At 48.3% G+C, this 17,717-nt stretch overlaps 1 protein-coding gene across 1 annotated transcript in view; it reads left to right on the forward strand.

Annotated features, from left to right (window-relative positions):
• Nucleotides 1-17,717, forward strand: part of h6pd (hexose-6-phosphate dehydrogenase (glucose 1-dehydrogenase)) — a 66,936-nt gene that overhangs the window by 16,260 nt on the left and 32,959 nt on the right. Inside the window, exon 4 of the mRNA XM_038773568.1 lies at nt 1,485-1,602. Coding sequence (XP_038629496.1) covers nt 1,485-1,602 — 118 coding nt within the window. The remainder of the gene's footprint in view (nt 1-1,484; nt 1,603-17,717) is intronic.

Raw genomic sequence — 17,717 nt, forward strand, 5'->3', positions numbered from 1 at the left:
CACAATCTGAATTAGTCAGGTTTCACATCAGGAAGGATCTCTTTATATGGGGAGTTATTGCCTTCAGGGCTAGACTACTTCAACATGTGGCCGGTAAAGGGTTTCTACCATCGCTACAAAAGAAGCACAGCAGGTTCTCGAGAGCCTGTTCCCAGTTAGACAGGATCTGTTGCCTGGGACTGTGATCTGCTGGCGCCTTTGCTGATTGCATGTGGAAGCTGGAGAGGGATGTCCTGAATTGGAGGCAGGCTGGGTTGGGAGGAATAGGTGTGCGGTGTACGAGGCTGCAGTTGTCTGGAGTGGGGTGGACTTGATGGGCCCAGTGGCCCCTTCTCCTGTTTGTAACTCGTGTTTCAACAAATCAGTTTCATTATAGTCGGAGGGGAAACATAATCCTGGGGAAATCTGCATTCGCCTTTTTAGCATTCCCTATAGTAATGGGAGCTCTGGGTGAGCAAACAATTGACTCACTGTTTCGAAATATTGATGAAGAAATGCTGGGAGTGCCTCGTGCTAATGAAGGGATAATAAACTGATGTAAAACCGCAGACTTCAAATTTTAATATGCACACTTAAATGCCACAGTATGGTTCAACAGTTCAATGCACTGCCTACTGAATAGTGACCCATGAAAGTCAGCAAGGTTTCTCGTTCAAACATTGATTTCAGGCAGTTTATTGTCCAGGGTTTTCCTTCAATGTTCTTATCTAGTGATTCCTTTTAGGAAATGTGGGTATGTAGCCTTGCTTGAAGTACATTCATCATTTAAAAAAAAAAATTTAGATTACCCAATTATTTTTTCCAATTAAGGGGCAATTTAGCGTGGCCAATCCACCTACTCTGCACATTTTTGGGTTGTGGGGGCGAAACCCACGCAGACACGGGGAGAATGTGCAAACTCCACACGGACAGTGGCCCAGAGCCGGGATCGAACCTGGGACCTCAGCGCCGTGAGGCAGCTGTGCTAACCATTAGGCCACCGCGCTGCCCTGCTTGAAGTACGTTCATGATCACTCCCTCCACCACCGATGCCCAGTGGGCAACCGTCTGTGCCATCTGCAAAATGCACTGCAGCAACTCGCCAAGACTCCTTTGCCAACCCGCGACCTGTACCGCCTGGAAGGGCAAGGGCAGCAGATGCATGGGTACACCATCACCGGGCATTTACCTGGAAGGGCAAGGGCAGCAGATGCATGGGTACACCATCACCGGGCATTTACCTGGAAGGGCAAGGGCAGCAGATGCATGGGTACACCATCACCGGGCATTTACCCTCCAAACCACTTGGGCTTGGAAACATATTACTCTTCCGTCACCATCACTGGGTTGAAATCCTGGAGCCAGGTGTTGAGTCCCCAAATCGGGCGGAGTACCATCATTGAGTCAAAGAGATAGGACATCCAGGGTGAGAAAAGAAATCATCAGCATTTACATGCCCCAATATTTCTATTCATGACTTTCTGTTTTTCTAATCATGGTTTCAGGCCATCGCCCATATTTTACCATTCCGGCATGACAATCGGCATTCCCTGGATCCCATCTGGAACCAACATCACATTGAAAGAGTGGAAATTGTCATGAAAGAGACCGTGGACTCCAAAGGTAAGGTTAATGGCCACTGCAAGAAATCCTTCTGAAACATATGGACACTTTGCCGAGTGGGATTCTCAATGTCATCCCAAGTTGTTTTTATTTTTTGGAAAGGTTTGAAGAGTGAAAGTACTTCACCTGAAAACAATCATGGCTTCAACGTATTTGCTGCTGGGTACCCTTCCACAGCACAAAACCAACCATCATTTGCTAACCTCATTCACAGATGTTTTTCAGTGGTGTTGCTTGAAATGAAATGAAAATGAAAATTAAATGAAAATTGCTTATTGTCACAAGTAGGCTTCAAATAAAGTAACTGTAAAAGCCCCTAGTCACCACATTCCGGCGCCTGTTCTGGGAGGCTGGTACGGGAATTGAACCCGTGCTGCTGGCCTGCATTGGTCTGCTTTAACAGCCAGCTCTTTAGCCCTGTGCTAAACCAGCACTGGGCATGTTATTGGCATGGACCAGGACCACCTGACAATGGTTTCCACTACGAAGCAATCAATGTAAAAGGGCAAGTTCTTGTCAGTTTCAGAGACGACGTGCGGGTGAACACCGCCAATTTCCCCATTATCGCGACCCCCTGGGCTAACGCGCAGTCAATTCCAGCCCCACCTGAGCAGGAGCTGCAACACAGGAGAAAATTATATTTTATATTAATACCGGTGGCTTTGGTTGAGTTAAATTTTTTTAAAAATATATTTTTATTCTCCTTTTTCACATTTTCTCCCAAATTTACACCCAACAATAAACAATAGAACATAGAACAGTACAGCACAGAACAGGCCCTTCGGCCCTCAACGTTGTGCCGAGCCATGATCACCCTACTCAAACCCACGTATCCACCCTATACCCGTAACCCAACAACCCCCCCCTTAACCTTACTTTTATTAGGACACTACGGGCAATTTAGCATGGCAATCCACCTAACCCACACATCTTTGGACTGTGGGAGGAAACCAGAGCACCCGGAGGAAACCCACGCACACAGGGGGAGGACGTGCAGACTCCGCACAGACAGTGACCCAGCCGGGAATCGAACCTGGGACCCTGGAGCTGTGAAGCATTTATGCTAACCACCATGCTACCCTGCTGCCCAGTAACGAATGTAATGTCAATCCCCATATCAACAATCCCATCCTCCCACCAAACCCCCAAACATTAGCTCGCATGTTAACATAACCAAATGACAAAAAGGAATCAGGAATCACCCATAGTCACCATTAACACATACAGTCCCCCTCCCCCCTTCCCTCACAGCCCCCAACCCCCCAATGTTCGATGTGATCCAATTCTCGAAAGTACATAATGAATAACGCCCATGAATTGTAGACCCCCTCCATCCTTCCCTCAGTTCAAATTTGACCTTCTCAAGAGTCAAGAATTCCAGCAGGTCCCCCCGCCACGCCAGGGCACAGGGTGGAGAGGTTGATCTCCACCCTAACAGGATCCGCCTTCGGGCGATCAACGAGGCGAAGGCTACAACATCTGCCTCCGCGCCCGTTTCCAACCCCGGCTAGTCCGATACCCCGAATATGGCCTCCCGAGGGCCCGGGTCCAGTTTCACATGCACCACTTTAGAAATTACCCTAAAAGCCTCCTTCTAGTAATCCTCCAGCTTTGGACACGACCAAAGCAGATGAAATTGGTTTGCCCCCCCGCAACATTCACACACATCTTCTACACCCTCAAAGCGCCCGTTCATCCTCGTGCTTGTAAGGTGCGCTCTATATACCACCTTCAGCTGTATCAGCCCCAACCTTGCGCACGAGGTGGAGGTGTTCACCTTCCGGAATACCTCACACCTGAACCCCCCCTCCATACCCTCTCCCAACTCTTCCTCCCACTTTGCCTTGATCTCTTCCAGCGGCGCCTTCTCCTCTTCCAAAATAGCCTCGTAAACCGCTGATGCTATCATTTCTCCAGTCCCCCTGTCGTCAGCACCTCCTCCGGCAATGTGGAGGCCGGCTCCACCGGGAAGCCCTGTATCTCCTTTCTGGCAAAGTCTCAAACCTGCATGCATCTAAATATTTCCCCCTGCTCCAGCCCATACTTCGCTCCCAGCTCCTTCAATCCTGCAAACCGACCCCCAAGAAACAAATCTTTTAGTGTCTTAATTCCTTTCTCCTCCCAGCTCCGAAAATTTCCATCCCATTTCCCTGGCTCAAATCTGTGGTTCCCCCGAATCGGCATTTCCCTTGACCCTGCCCCCAACCCGAAGTGATGGCGAAACAGCCTCCAAATTCCCAATGAAGCTATTACTACCGGACTCCCTGAGTATTTCCCCAGGGCCGTTGGGAGCGGCGTTGTTGCTAGCGCCTTCAATCCCGACCCCCTACACAAACTCTCCTCTATCCTGACCCACTGGGAGTCAACCCCTCTGACCCAGCTCCGCACCTTCTCCACATTCACCGGCCAGTAATCATTTGGTTGAGTTAAATTGACCACAGTCACCAGCATTGTCAAATTGAAACACACATAACTATTTATTATTAACAGTAATTACAATTAATTAGGCAAAAACATAACTGGATATCCACCATCTGAGTTCCAACTCGTACCCTTTCTAACTCTTCCCCCCCACACACTCTCTCTCTCTCTCTCTGTGTATATACATGCAAACACAGAAGAAAAAGGTCTTTGAGAGGTAAAAGGAAATTTAGTAACATAAAAGGATAAAGGATCTTTGATTCAGATGGATGTCACCCACTTAGTTTCTGTCCCAAGGTTAGGCTTTCAGTTGGGTACTTCCTTTCCTTCAGCTTGTAATGATCTTCACTGCAGACTCGCAGAAAGAGGGAGAAACACAGCTCCTCTTCCTCCGAGGGTCTAGAAGGTTTTGCCAAGTTCGCTCTGGAAAAAAACACCTGGCAGGAACCAATCGCTGACTGTTGCCAGGCAGAACACTGTCCCTGGCTAACCCACCGGTTCCCAGTTAGCCAATCGAGCTGACTTCCTCCAAAGCCATGTACGAGGTTTCACTCGGCGCCGACTTGTCTAGTTTCTCCTCTGCAAAACACAAAAGCTCGGAACACACTGTCCCGGCAAGCGCTCTTCTGCTTAAAGGCACATCCCGATTATGGGTCCATGGACCAAAAATAAAATAATTGGGGGGGGAAAAAAAAGGATATAAACAAGAAAGACTCTTACTCCATCATTCCTGCTGCAAACCCCAAGCCAAAATCCGAGGGAAAATCACAAGTAGTACTGAAATCTGGGAAGGGTTTGAGAGGGGAAATATGCAAATTAGGAGCAGGGGCAGGCCATTCGGCCCCTCGAGCCTGCTCCGATATAGTGTAAAATTATATTCAGTGAAAAAGGGACACAACTGCAGAATGAATTTGAGTTCAGAAAGGGATATGTTAGAAGAAAGGTTCTCATTTAAAGGGTTATTGGAATATAAAGGGCATTGCAGCCTCATCAATCACAATATTTAAGAGGAAAGTGAAATGTTTGAAGACAAATATTAAAAGGTACAAAGAGCACTCAAGTGTTGTCAGAGTAGGTACCTGTGATGTGGAGCTAATGCAGGCATAGCGGGCTCCAACTGTGCTGGAATTGCTGTGACAATATCTAGGACATTCTAACTCCATAGCTCAAGGCGGAATTATCTGACAGGCAGGCTTTTATTTCTTTTCATTCAGTGAAAAAAGAAACCCCAATCATTACAGGAACCCTATTGAGAGGTTGATTGGAAAATTTCGCTGTCAGGTGGATGTTGCGACTTGCTGTCTGCCCAAAAGAAAAATCTTTCTGTTTTAGTATTTGATCTTTGCCAGCGTGCTGGAAGGCTTCAGTCAGCCTCTTTGACCGTATTAATATCAATTCCCTGATAAATGTTTCTCCTCGTCCTTCAAAAAAAGGCAAACAGCTTAACTTCAAATCCTGTGTCCCTTGGGTTGCCAAGGATAGATTTACCGAGAAGTAGCAGCGTAGAAATAGGCCACTTTGTCCGTGCCCAACTCCAGCTTGACTTCACCTCAACCTATCAGCTGGTCAGGAGCATCACCTGAATCGGCACCGTTGTAACTCGTCCCATCCCTATGCGGTAGTTGGACTGAACACTGAGTTGCGGAACAGGCTTTGTTGTTTCACGTTCCCATGTTATCGAGAGAGTGGTTAGAACAAAGTGGGCGCAATGCCCCGAGCCCCGTGCCGGGCCGGAGAATCGCCGTAACTGCGCCACGCCGCCTTGACGCCGGCACGCGATTCTCCGAGGTGCGGAGAATCGGCGCCATTTGCGCTGGCGCGTTTGACCCGGCGCCGGTCGTGCCGGGCCGCCGATTCTCCGGCCCAAATGGGCCAAGTGGCCGCGCGGAAAAAGCAGTGTCCCGCTGGCACTGTCCACACCTGGTTGCTGCCGGTGGGAACTCTGCGCAAAGGGTCAGGGGGCGGCCTGTGGAGAGGAGGAGGGGGGGGCTCCATCCCCGGAGAGGGCCTCCGATAGGGTCTGGCCCGCGATCGGGGCCCACCGATTGGCGGGCTGGCCACTCCTCCCCCGGGCTTACTTTGTTGCACGGCCGGCCCCTGAACCTACACGCCATGTTTCATCGGGGCCGGCGCGCTGAAGAAGCCACCCGCGCATGTGCGGGTTGGCGTGGCGCCCATTTGGTGCCAGGAAGGGAGGCTGTGTTTGCCCCTGTGGGGGCCCGAATCGCTACTGCCCGCGCCCGTTTCGTGCCGTCGTGAAATGCGACGGCGTTCACGACGGCGCGAACACTCTGTCTCCATTTCGGAGAATCGCGCCCAGTATCGTAACTACTTAGTGCTGCTGAGGTTGATGTCAAAGGTGGGCGGCCCGGTAGCACAGTGGTTAGCACTGTTGCTTCACAGCACCAGGGTCCCGGGTTCGATTCCCGGCTTGGTTCACTCTGTGCAGAGTCTGCACATTCTCCCCATGTGTGCGTGGGTTTCCTCCGGGTGCTCCGGTTTCCTCCCACAGTCCCGAAAGACGTGCTGTTGGGTAATTTGGACATTCTGAATTCTCCCTCAGTGTACCAGAACAGGCGCCGGAATGTGGCGACTCGGGGCTTTTCACAGAAATCTCATTGCAGTGTTAATGTAAGCCTACTTGTGACAATAATAATAAAGATTTTTTTTAAATGTGTTTAACAGGAAGCTAGATAAAGACATGAGGGAAAAAGTAATGAAGTTATACTGATTCGGGTGGTGAAGTTCAAAACCCGAGGCAAAATCACTAGCAGTACTGTGGTGTGGGAATGGTTTGAGACGGGAATAAGAATTTACAAATTAGGAGCAGGAGTAGGCCATTCCGCCCCTCCACCGTGCTCCAATATAGTGTAAAGTTATTTTCAGTGAAAAAGAGACCTAAATGTAGAATGAATAGGAGGGCAGAAATGGTTAGGTTACCCTGAGACAGGTCCGAACATGGCTCCTGGATCGAAAAAGTGCCTCCATGCTCTCTGCTCCTGTTTGTAGACTGCCTCTGCTGGTACCATTCGGTATGGCAGTCTCAGTTCAACACTTATTGTCACAAGTAGGCTTCAGTGAAGTTACTGTGAAAAGTCCGCAGTCACCACATTCTGGCGCCTGTTTGGGGAGGCTGGTACGGGAATTGAACCTGCGCTGCTGGCCTTGTTCTGCATTATAAGCTGACTACAACACTTCAATTCCCTCAGCATAACGAGAAAATTCAATTTATCACATATTCTAACTTTTGTGTGAATTTATCGAAGTCCTCAGTTATATATAATGAAGTGAAAGATTTGTTCACCAACTGATATTAGTGACGTCGTCACTTAAGTATGGCCGACATCTTCTCTCCCGAGTATGAAATTGTCCAACATCAGGTGTGGTCTCATTTAACTCCTGTTGTAATCGGACTGAATGGCAATGACTGGTATTTCCAATGCTTTGAAGATTGATGCATTTGGTGTGATGATTTGTGAACCACATTTAGCAGTGATAATTGATCATTTGTGTCGGTCACAACTGGATGTCATAAGGGGTTGTTCTCCCACGTGACCATCATGTTTCCCAAGGGCTTTATCCGCTGTCTTTGGTGGCGTTGCTCTAAATTGCACGTTTCGCTCTGTATTTACTGTGATTTGATCCCTCTGCTCGCGATCATGTTTGTGCACATGCTGACCGTCAGCTCCATGGAGATGCTCAGGAAGGATGTGTGTGCACAGGAAGTGCAAAGATGAGTGTCGCTGGAGGCTTTCCGGGGGTCCAGAAGACCATAGGAGCAAAATTAGGTCACTCGGCCCATCGAATCTGCTCTGCCATTCAATCATGGCTGATATTTTTCTCATCCCCATTCTCCTGCCTTCTCCCCATAACCCCTGATCCCCTTATTAATCAAGAACCTATCAAACTCTGTCTTAAAGACACTCAATTATTTGGCCTCCACAGCCTTCTGCGGTAAAGAGTTCCACAGATTCACCACCCTCTGGCTGAAGAAATTCCTCCTCGTCTCTGTTTTAAAGGATTGTCCCTTTAGTCTGAGATGGTGAATCCTCTGGTTCTAGTTTTTCCTACAAGTGGAAACATCCTCTCCATGCCCACTCTATCCAGGCCTCGCAGTATCCTGTAAGTTTCAATAAGATCACCGCTCATCGTTCTAAACTCCAACGAGTACAGACCCAGAGTCCTCAACCGTTCCTCATATGACAAGTTCTTCATTCCAGGGATCATTCTTGTGAACCTCCTCTGGACCCTTTCCAAGGCCAGCACATCCTTCCTTTTCCTTAGATACGGGGCCCAAAACTGCTCACAATACTCCAAATGGGGTCTGACCAGAGCCTTATACAGCTACAGAGGTACATCACTGCTCTTGTATTCTAGCCCTCTTGACCTGAGGAGTAACTCTGTAAATGGGAAGAAAGCGATTCAGCTCTGACTGCCGTTTCTCTCTCAGCTGTGGCTGTACATATCACTTTTTTTCAAGACACACATAAATCTCCTGACTTCCTCAATAACTCTTCGTCAATGGAATATGACTTTTCGATGAGGGAAACCTAGATAGCTTGCAAATGTACCTAATGAATCGCTGTTTAATGGGGTCCATTGTCCCACCTCATCTTTGACGGGTTCCAATAAAGGCAGAAATGTCATCAAGCTTTGGGCTGACTGCTTTTGTTGAAGTTGATGTAACTATTTCCACAACTGGGAATCTGTTACAATTGTCATTGACAACCAGAAAGTGTTTATTGTTTTCTTTTAATGTAGAGTACCCAATTCTTTTTTTCCCAATTAAGGGGCAATTTAGCGTGGCCAATCCACCTACCCTGCACATCTTTTAGGGTTGTGGGGGTGAGACCCACGCAGACACGGGGAGAATGTGCAAACTCCACACAGAGAGTGACCTGGGACTGGGATCGAATGCGGGTCCTTAGCGCCGTGAGACAGAGCAGGTGTTTATTGTTAACGTCTTGTCGATTACATAGTTAAGGCCAAGAGTAACAGGCAATGGGTATTAACTGTCTTTGAACACATAGAAATAGGGGACAGCCAAGGGGGCTGGGGCACATCACCAGCCCCAGAAATTATATTTGGGTTTAATTAGTAAAGTCTCTTTCTTTTTTTTTTATAAATGTTTTTATTCAGTTTTCATATTTTATATTGAACAAATTACAAATTGTTAGGAGAAAGAAAAAAAAAAAACAAACACGCAAAAATTAACATACATATTTACAGGTAAGCATCTTCGTAGTAGTAACTGCGCCCCCCCCCCCCCCCCCCCCCCTCAACATGTTTATTTAGCTTGGTTTTGGGCCTTAGCTAGCCATCGAACCCCCGTAACGAACCTGTAGCCCCCCCCCTCCCGCTACCTTCCCCCGACTATTCTTCCTCTTGTACATTGGCCACAAATAGGTCCCGGAACAGTTGCATGAATGGCTCCCACGTTCTGTGGAAGCCGTCGTCCGACCCTCGGATGGCAAATTTGATTTTCTCCATTTGGAGAGATTCCGAGAGGTCGGACAGCCAGTCCGCAGCTCTGGGCGGTGCTGCTGACCGCCAGCCAAACAGGATTCTACGGCGGGCGATCAGGGAGGCAAAGGCAAGGGCGTCTGCCCTCCTCCCCAGGAATAGATCTGGCTGTTCTGAAACCCCGAAGACCGCCACTATCGGGCATGGCTCCACCCTCACTCCCACCACTTTGGACATTACCTCGAAGAAGGCTGTCCAGTACTCCACGAGTCTGGGGCAAGACCAGAACATGTGGGCGTGGTTGGCCGGGCCTCTTTGGCACCGTTCACATCTGTCTTCCACCTCCGGGAAGAACCTACTCATACGGGTTCTTGTTAAGTGGGCTCTATGTACCACTTTTAGTTGCGTCAGGCTGAGCCTTGCGCACGTGGAGGTGGAGTTGACCCTATGCAGTGCTTCACTCCAGAGTCCCCACCCTATCTCCATCCCCAGGTCGTCCTCCCATTTCCTCCTTGTTGCGTCCAGTACGGTGTCGTCCCTATCTACCAGTCGGTCATACATGTCACTACAGTTCCCTTTCTCTAGGATACTTGCGTCCAGTAGGTCTTCCAGTAGTGTCTGTCGTGGCGGTTGTGGGTACGTCCTTGTCTCCTTTCGTAGGAAGTTTTTGAGCTGCAGGTACCGTAGCTCGTTCCCCCCAGCTAGCTGAAATTTCTCTGTCAGTTCGTCCAGTGTTGCGATCCTGTCGTCCGTGTATAGGTCCCTGACTGTCAGTGTCCCCCCGTCCTGCCTCCACCTTTTGAAGGTGGCGTCGGTCAGTGCTGGTTTGAACCTATGGTTGTTGCAGATGGGAGCCCTGTTCGACATTTTGGTCAGGCCAAGTTGCTGCCGCAGTTGGTTCCAGGATTGGAGGGTGGCTGTCACGTAAAGTCTCCTTTGATGTTTTGATTTAGTTACAGTTCCCCACCAGCAGCTGTCACTCTCTCCCGTTTTTATAGAACATAGAACATAGAACATAGAACACTACAGTGCAGTACGGGCCCTTCGGCCCTCGATGTTGCGCCAACCTGTGAAACCATCTGAAGCCTATCTGACCTACACTATTCCATTTTCATCCATATGTCTATCCAGTGACCACTTAAATGCCCTTAAAGTTGGCGAGTCTACTACTGTTGCAGGCAGGGCGTTCCACACCCCTACTACTCTCTGAGTAAAGAAACTGCCTCTGATATCTGTCCTATATCTATCACCCCTCAATTTAAAGCTATGTCCCCTCGTGATGGTCATCACCATCCGAGGAAAAAGACTCTCACTGTCCACCCTATCTAACCCTCTGACTATCTTATATGTCTCTATTAAGTCACCTCTCAGCCTTCTCCTCTCTAACGAAAACAACCTCAAGTCCCTGAGCCTTTCCTCGTAAGACCTTCCCTCCATACCAGGCAACATCCTTGTAAATCTCCTCTGAACCCTTTCCAAAGCTTCCACATCCTTCCTATAATGTGGTGACCAGAACTGTACGCAGTACTCCAGGTGCGGCCGCACCAGAGTTATGTACAGCTGCAGCATGACCTTGTGGTTCCGAAACTCAATCCCCCTGCTTATAAAGGCTAGCACACCATATACCTTCTTAACAGCCCTATTAACCTGGGTGGCAACTTTCAGGGATTTATGTACCTGGATGCCGAGATCTCTCTGTTCATCTACACTACCAAGAATCTTGCCATTAGCCCAGTACTCTGAATTCCTGTTACTCCTTCCAAAGTGAACCACCTCACACTTTTCTGCATTAAACTCCATCTGCCACCTCTCAGCCCAGCTCTGCAGCTTATCTATGTCCCTCTGTATCCTATAACATCCTTCAGCACTATCCACAACTCCACCGACCTTCGTGTCATCTGCAAATTTACTAACCCATCCTTCTACACCCTCTTCCAGGTCATTTATAAAAATGACAAACAGCAGTGGCCCCAAAACAGATCCTTGCGGTACACCACTAGTAACTGAACTCCAGGATGAACATTTGCCATCAACCACCACCCTCTGTCTTCTTTCAGCTAGCCAATTACTGATCCAAACCGCTAAATCACCTTCAATTCCATACTTCCTTATTTTCTGCAATAGCCTACCGTGGGGAACCTTATCAAACGCCTTACTGAAATCCATATACACCACATCAACAGCTTTACCCTCATCCACCTGTTTGGTCACCTTCTCAAAAAACTCAATAAGGTTTGTGAGACATGACCTACCCTTCACAAAACCGTGTTGAGTATCGCTAATCAACTTGTTCTTTTCAAGATGATTATAAACCCTATCTCTTATAACCTTTTCCAACATTTTACCCACAACCGAAGTAAGGCTCACAGGTCTATAATTACCAGGGTTGTCTCTACTCCCCTTCTTGAACAAGGGGACAACATTTGCTATCCTCCAGTCTTCCGGCAATATTCCTGTCGACAAAGACGACATAAAGATCAAGGACAAAGGCTCTGCAATCTCCTCCCTGGCTTCCCAGAGAATCCTAGGATAAATCCCATCTGGCCCAGGGAACTTATCTATTTTGACATTTTCCAAAATTGCTAACACCTCCTCCTTTTGAACCTCAATTCCATCTAGCCTGGTCGACTGAACCTGAGTGTTCTCCTCGACAACATTGTCTTTCTCCAGTGTAAACACTGATGAAAAATATCCATTTAACGCTTCCCCTATCTCCTCTGATTCCACACAACTTTCCACTACTATCCTTGATTGGCCCTAATCTTACTCGAGTCATTCTTTTGTTCCTGATGTACCTATAGAAAGCCTTAGGGTTTTCCTTGATCCTATCCGCCAACGACTTTTCGTGTCCTCTCCTCGCTCTTCTTAACTCTCCCTTTAGGTCCTTCCTGGCTAACTTGTAACTCTCAAGTGCCGTAACTGAGCCTTCATGTCTCATCCTAACATAAGCCTTTTTGTCCACTTACTGATCTTGTTGTTTTAAAAAGGATAAAATGGGGATATCTGGGACACTGGGTTCAGTGGGAGGAGAGCTGTGAGCCTGAACAAGCCAATTAAGTCTCTCAAAAGGAGATACTCCGATCCCACCGGGGGTACATTGTGGTCTACTGCAAGCACACGTAACGCCTTTCAGTTCCCCAATGCCGGTGAAAATGGTCGGCGTGCAATTCAAGAATGTTGTTGGTGTGCATAGGGATAGTGTATGTGACAGTAGTCATGTGCAGATCCGTTGGGAATGGAAAATGATAAGCATGTCACTTTCTCCGAAAATGAACTTTGTTATGGTGTCTTTGATTGAGATTGGCTTTGCAAAGGTCCTGATAATTTCTCAGTTGTACAGGAAATTTTTTCGTGTTCCCTGGTTTGTAAAGGATGTGACAATCCTGAGGTGTCTTCGGTTTTTTTTTTGTCTTCACTAAGATTGACAGATGCTCCTTTATCTATTGAAGCCTCTAGGCCTGAACAGCCAGAGGTCGCTGTCATCTACAGCTATTTGCTGTGTCTCCGGATCATCTCCCTCTGCATTGGGCTCCATTCTCGCACCACTTTGTCATGGTATGCCCACGTGGCACCCTTCTGTGGGGGTTAGGCTTTTTCCCACAGGCTGTGTGGTATTTACTGGAAGCAGGAAAGATGTGGGTCAGCACTGACGCAGTGGAAGCATTGTTTGGGCAAGTCGCAATTCTGCAGCTCTGGACTCTGGAGCTGTATTGACCGTGATAGGTTCAGCAGCCCTGGCAGCTTACGCTCTCTCGGTGTTTTCCACATAGCTGGCTGGAGAGACTCTTTGATGGTTTGAGTTTTTATTGCATTTTGGCCTGTTTAGCTCCAGCAAAGTCACGTTCTGCTGCTAGTTGCCTCAAGCATGCGCAATAATAGCCAATTGTCTCATTGGCTGGTTGCCCCGTGTATCTGAAAATGATGACTTCGTATATTGTATTCTTCCTCGGCCTGAAATAGAACGGCAGTGCCTTAGAATCTGAGTTGTAGTCATTTTGCTCGGGCGTAAGTGCTTCAACAGTGATTGGCACTGCTGCTTCACAGCACCAGGGTCCCAGGTTTGATTCCCCACTGGGTCACTGTCTGTGCAGAGTCTGCACGTTCTCCCCGTGTCCGCGTGGGTTTCCTCCGGGTGCTCCGGTTTCCTCCCACAAGTCCCGAAAGACGTGCTGTTGGGTGAATTGAACATTCTGAATTCTCCCTCTGTGTACCCAAACAGGAGCCGGAATGTGGCGACTAGGGGATTTTCACAGTAACTTATTTGCAGCGTTCATGTAAGCCTACTTGTGAAACTAATAATGATTATTATTATCATAAATATACCTTTGAACTCCACACTGCCATAGTGGAAAAGGGATGCTTTTTCCTCTTTTGTCGCTGCGATTGTAAAAGCTGCCGAGGTTCCTTTGAAACGGCGTTACCATTTTTACCAAGGTCGGACTACAGAGGATGGTTCCAGATGTACTTCGAAAGGAGTTCCATTTTCGTCAGCAATAGTGATGAAACGTCTTTTTAAAAGCTTTCCTGCTTATTAGATCTGAGCAGCTCGCGTGCACCTGACACAGCAAGACTGTATCTCTGAGCTTGGAGCTTGAAATACTGTCTGCAACTTAAAACGCTGTTTTCACCGTAGAGAGAGGGCAAGCCCCCCCGCCCCCCCCCCCCCCCCCCCCCCCCCCCCCCCCCCCCCCCCCCCCCCCCCCAAACGATTCACACTATTTTATTTTGCACCATCCTCATCGTCAATATGAGGTTCTGAGATTACGGGGATAGGGTAGGCGAGTGAGCCGAGGTCAGGTGCTCTTTCAGAGGGTCAGTGCAGGTTCGATGGGCCGATTGGCCTCTTTCCGCATTGTCGGCATTCCGGGCGGGATTCTGCGATCCTGAGGCTAAGTGTTGACGCCGTCGGAAACGCCGTCGCGTTTCTCGACAGCGTCAACACGGCCTCCGGTTCAGCAATTCTGGCCCCTACAAGACCACACGGATTCACAGGAGGTTCTGCAAAGAGAGGCAGTTGGGCGCTTTGGCGTTATCTAATTTATTATTTTACTATTGGGCTGCAAGTTTTGAAGAGTTGCGGGGGAAGCTGAGAGATCCAGATTCTACCTGGGAACGGATGGAGGTTTGAGTCTGAGGGCCCTGGTCACTTTTCCCCGGCAAAATTCACTTTGAGGAACTGGAGGCAGATTAGGCAGCATTTCAGGCTGGGCTCCATGCCAATTTGCAGGAACCATTTGTTTGTGCCGTCTGGATTGGATTTGTCGTTCAGGGTATGTGGGAGGGAGGGGTTGCAGAGGTTTGGGGAGATGTTGATTGAAGGGATGTTTGCAGGTATGGAGGAGTTATTGGAGAACTTGCAGGTTCACGACTTATTGCATAAGGACATTTCTTCATTCCGCCTGGCACCGTCGCCCACTCACTTGGACAGGGTCCTGTCCCCTGGCCGAGGTTAGTGAGGGAAGGATCTATTGTCAGATCCTGTCGACAGAGCAGGCCTCGTTGGTGGAAGTAAAAAGAAAGTGCAAGGGTGAACTGGGTCCGGTTTTTGATTGGGGGGGGGGGGGGGGGGTTGGAGTTAGGCTCTTCACAGGGTCAACTTCACCTCCTCGTGTGCTCGGCTCAGCTTGATCAAGGTGGTGCACAGGGCCCATTGACCGGGGGACGGATGAGTGATTTGTTTCTCGTGGGTGGAGAACAGGTATGAGCGTGGTTCTAGGGGGCCAGCAACTCATACATACATGTTTCTGTCTTGCCCTAAACTGGTAAGCTTTTGGGTCACCTTTTTCAACACTATGTAGGGATTCTGGGTGGTAGCCAGGGGGGGTGAAGGCGGACAGGGGGGGTGAAGGTGGACATCTTCATTATTAGACGGGAGATGAATTCTGCTTGGGTGGTGGTCCCCGGTACCACCCAGTGCCTCAGCCTGGTTGGGTGATTTGATGGAATTTGTGTATCTTGAGAAGGTCAAGTACACCGTGAGGGGGTCGGCAGAAGGGTTCTACTCGAGGTGGCAACGTTTTACCTCCTTTTTCGGGGAGTTGGTCACGGTCAGCTGTTGGGGGGAGGGCTTTGGTTTTTTTGTTAAGTTTTGTCTTTTTATGGGGGTTGGGTGGAGATGGGTTTGTGTGTGTTTATTTTGTAATGGTGTTTGCTGTATGTTGCTATCTAGTTCAACTTTGTTGAATTGAAAAACCTTTCTGAATAATTTTTTTAAAAAACCCCAGCTATTCAGGAACCACTTTGTGGTCTGCTGTTTTGTTTCAGGGGACACATTGAACTTTCCTCATTCAGCTCGGCTGGCTATGTCAGTGCTGAGTCAGTCTCTCTGCGTCTAATCACCAAGGCTGGTGGATCCGCAGTATTGATTCATTTAATTAGTCTTTCATGCATTGACCGTGACACAAGGAAGGAGCAGAGGCTGCTGACGTGAATTGGCGAGTACAAATGCAGGAGGCACAGCGTGAGCAGGCAACTCGTATAGCTAACACTGTTCCATTCACCTGTACAATGTGCTGTCATTGCGTGTGATGTATGTGCACCTCTGTTAACATGCTCTTCCCAGAGTGCTACTTAAATCGTGTCCTTGACCACACAACCAATATCAGCGGTTTAAAAAAATATAAATGATTATTTTTTTTCCCACCCCCGAGTTAGAAATGGCCTTTTCCAAGTTGAACTGACCTCTATTTCTCTTTCCCAGAATCCATTGTGAACGAGCGATACATCAGTGTGTTGCTGCAAAGCTAGAACTTCATGAAACTGGGGCAGTCAATTCGCTCATGCTCTGTGTGTGTGTGTGTGTGTGTGCACGCAGGATATCCAATTTCTCTTCTTCAATGCTGTGGTTAACTTGTCTCTATTTTTAACCAGTTTCCTCTCTTGGCCGCCCACCAATGTGAGTGCGAAGGTGAGCAGGCGAAGGCGGTCAGCCTGCTCCCAGGCCTCTGCCGGTATGTTGCAAACCGGCTATTAAGACACCTGTCTCTGAGGCACAAGAGCAACTTACCCTCTGCTTTTTGAGACATTCGTATCCCATTCTTCCCCCTAAAGTGACATGGGTGAGGTGAGGCCTTCAGAGTGACCGCTGAAAGACCGTCCCCCTAGCTGGAGAGTTCCTCGTGGCAGCACCCCATCTAATTTTTATCTTCTGCTACTTCAGGGGTTACATAAATTTAGCCTGATTCAAAACTGGCCACTTGTTCAGTGCACCAGCGCCAACAGGCCAGTTGACCCACTTTTCGGTTCCAATGAACAGAAGGTTGAGACAAAAACTACGAGATCCGTTTTGGGAATTTTAGCCTAAAGCTTTCTTAGCTATTCTTAACCATCAACTGAAGCAATTTTTCAAGGAGTGTTGCTATGTGGTTGACTGTAATTTAGATAGTGTCGGAATCGTGCCTTCTTTAAACTGAGTCATTTTTGGCAGAATGTGACTGGGGGCATATTTGCTTCTTGGCATTTTGGCAAAGGTTTCCGAAATCCGAAATCCGAAATTACGGATGCAAAAGTTTGCAATGGTGGTGTTGCTGCATTTTCTTTTCTTTAGTCGTTCATGGGATGTGGGTGTCGCTGGCTGGGCCGGTATTTATTGCCCATCCCTGAGGGAATTTAAGAGTCAACCACATTGTTGTAGATGGCACCTTCCCATGGCACCTTCCCATGGCACCTTCCCATGGCACCTTCCCATGGCACCTTCCCATGGCACCTTCCCATGGAACCTTCCCATGGAACCTTCCCATGGAACCTTCCCATGGAACCTTCCCATGCAATCACAGAGGGTGTATCACCTGCTCCTTTATCTCCTCCCTCCTCACCACTCAAGGTCCCAAATACTCCTTTCAGGCGAAGGAAGATTTCACTTTCACCTCTGACCTTCTACTCTGCTCTACCCCCTCTTAAACGTTATAAATCCATCACTTTTCTCCCTCTCTTTAACTCTGAAGAAGAGTCATCCGGACTTGAGACGTTAATTCTTTTTCTCTCTCCACAGATGCTGCCAGACCTGTGCGTTTTTCTGCTCTTCCTGATCTGTGTCAGATACCCATATTGCATCCACAATATTTTGCTTTTATTAGTGGTTGGTTTGAGCTCCTTTTCTATTGTCTCCTCTGCTCTCACGCTCTGCGATTCACTCAATATTCACTCCTGCAACTCAGGGTTGGAAACCCCCCCCTTTGAATTGTCCCCATCTGCTGGAACTTGCTGGTGCTGGAGTGACATTGGGCGCTGTG

This window comes from Scyliorhinus canicula, chromosome 16 (genome assembly GCF_902713615.1).
Source record: "Scyliorhinus canicula chromosome 16, sScyCan1.1, whole genome shotgun sequence".
Taxonomy (NCBI): Eukaryota; Metazoa; Chordata; class Chondrichthyes; order Carcharhiniformes; family Scyliorhinidae; genus Scyliorhinus; species Scyliorhinus canicula.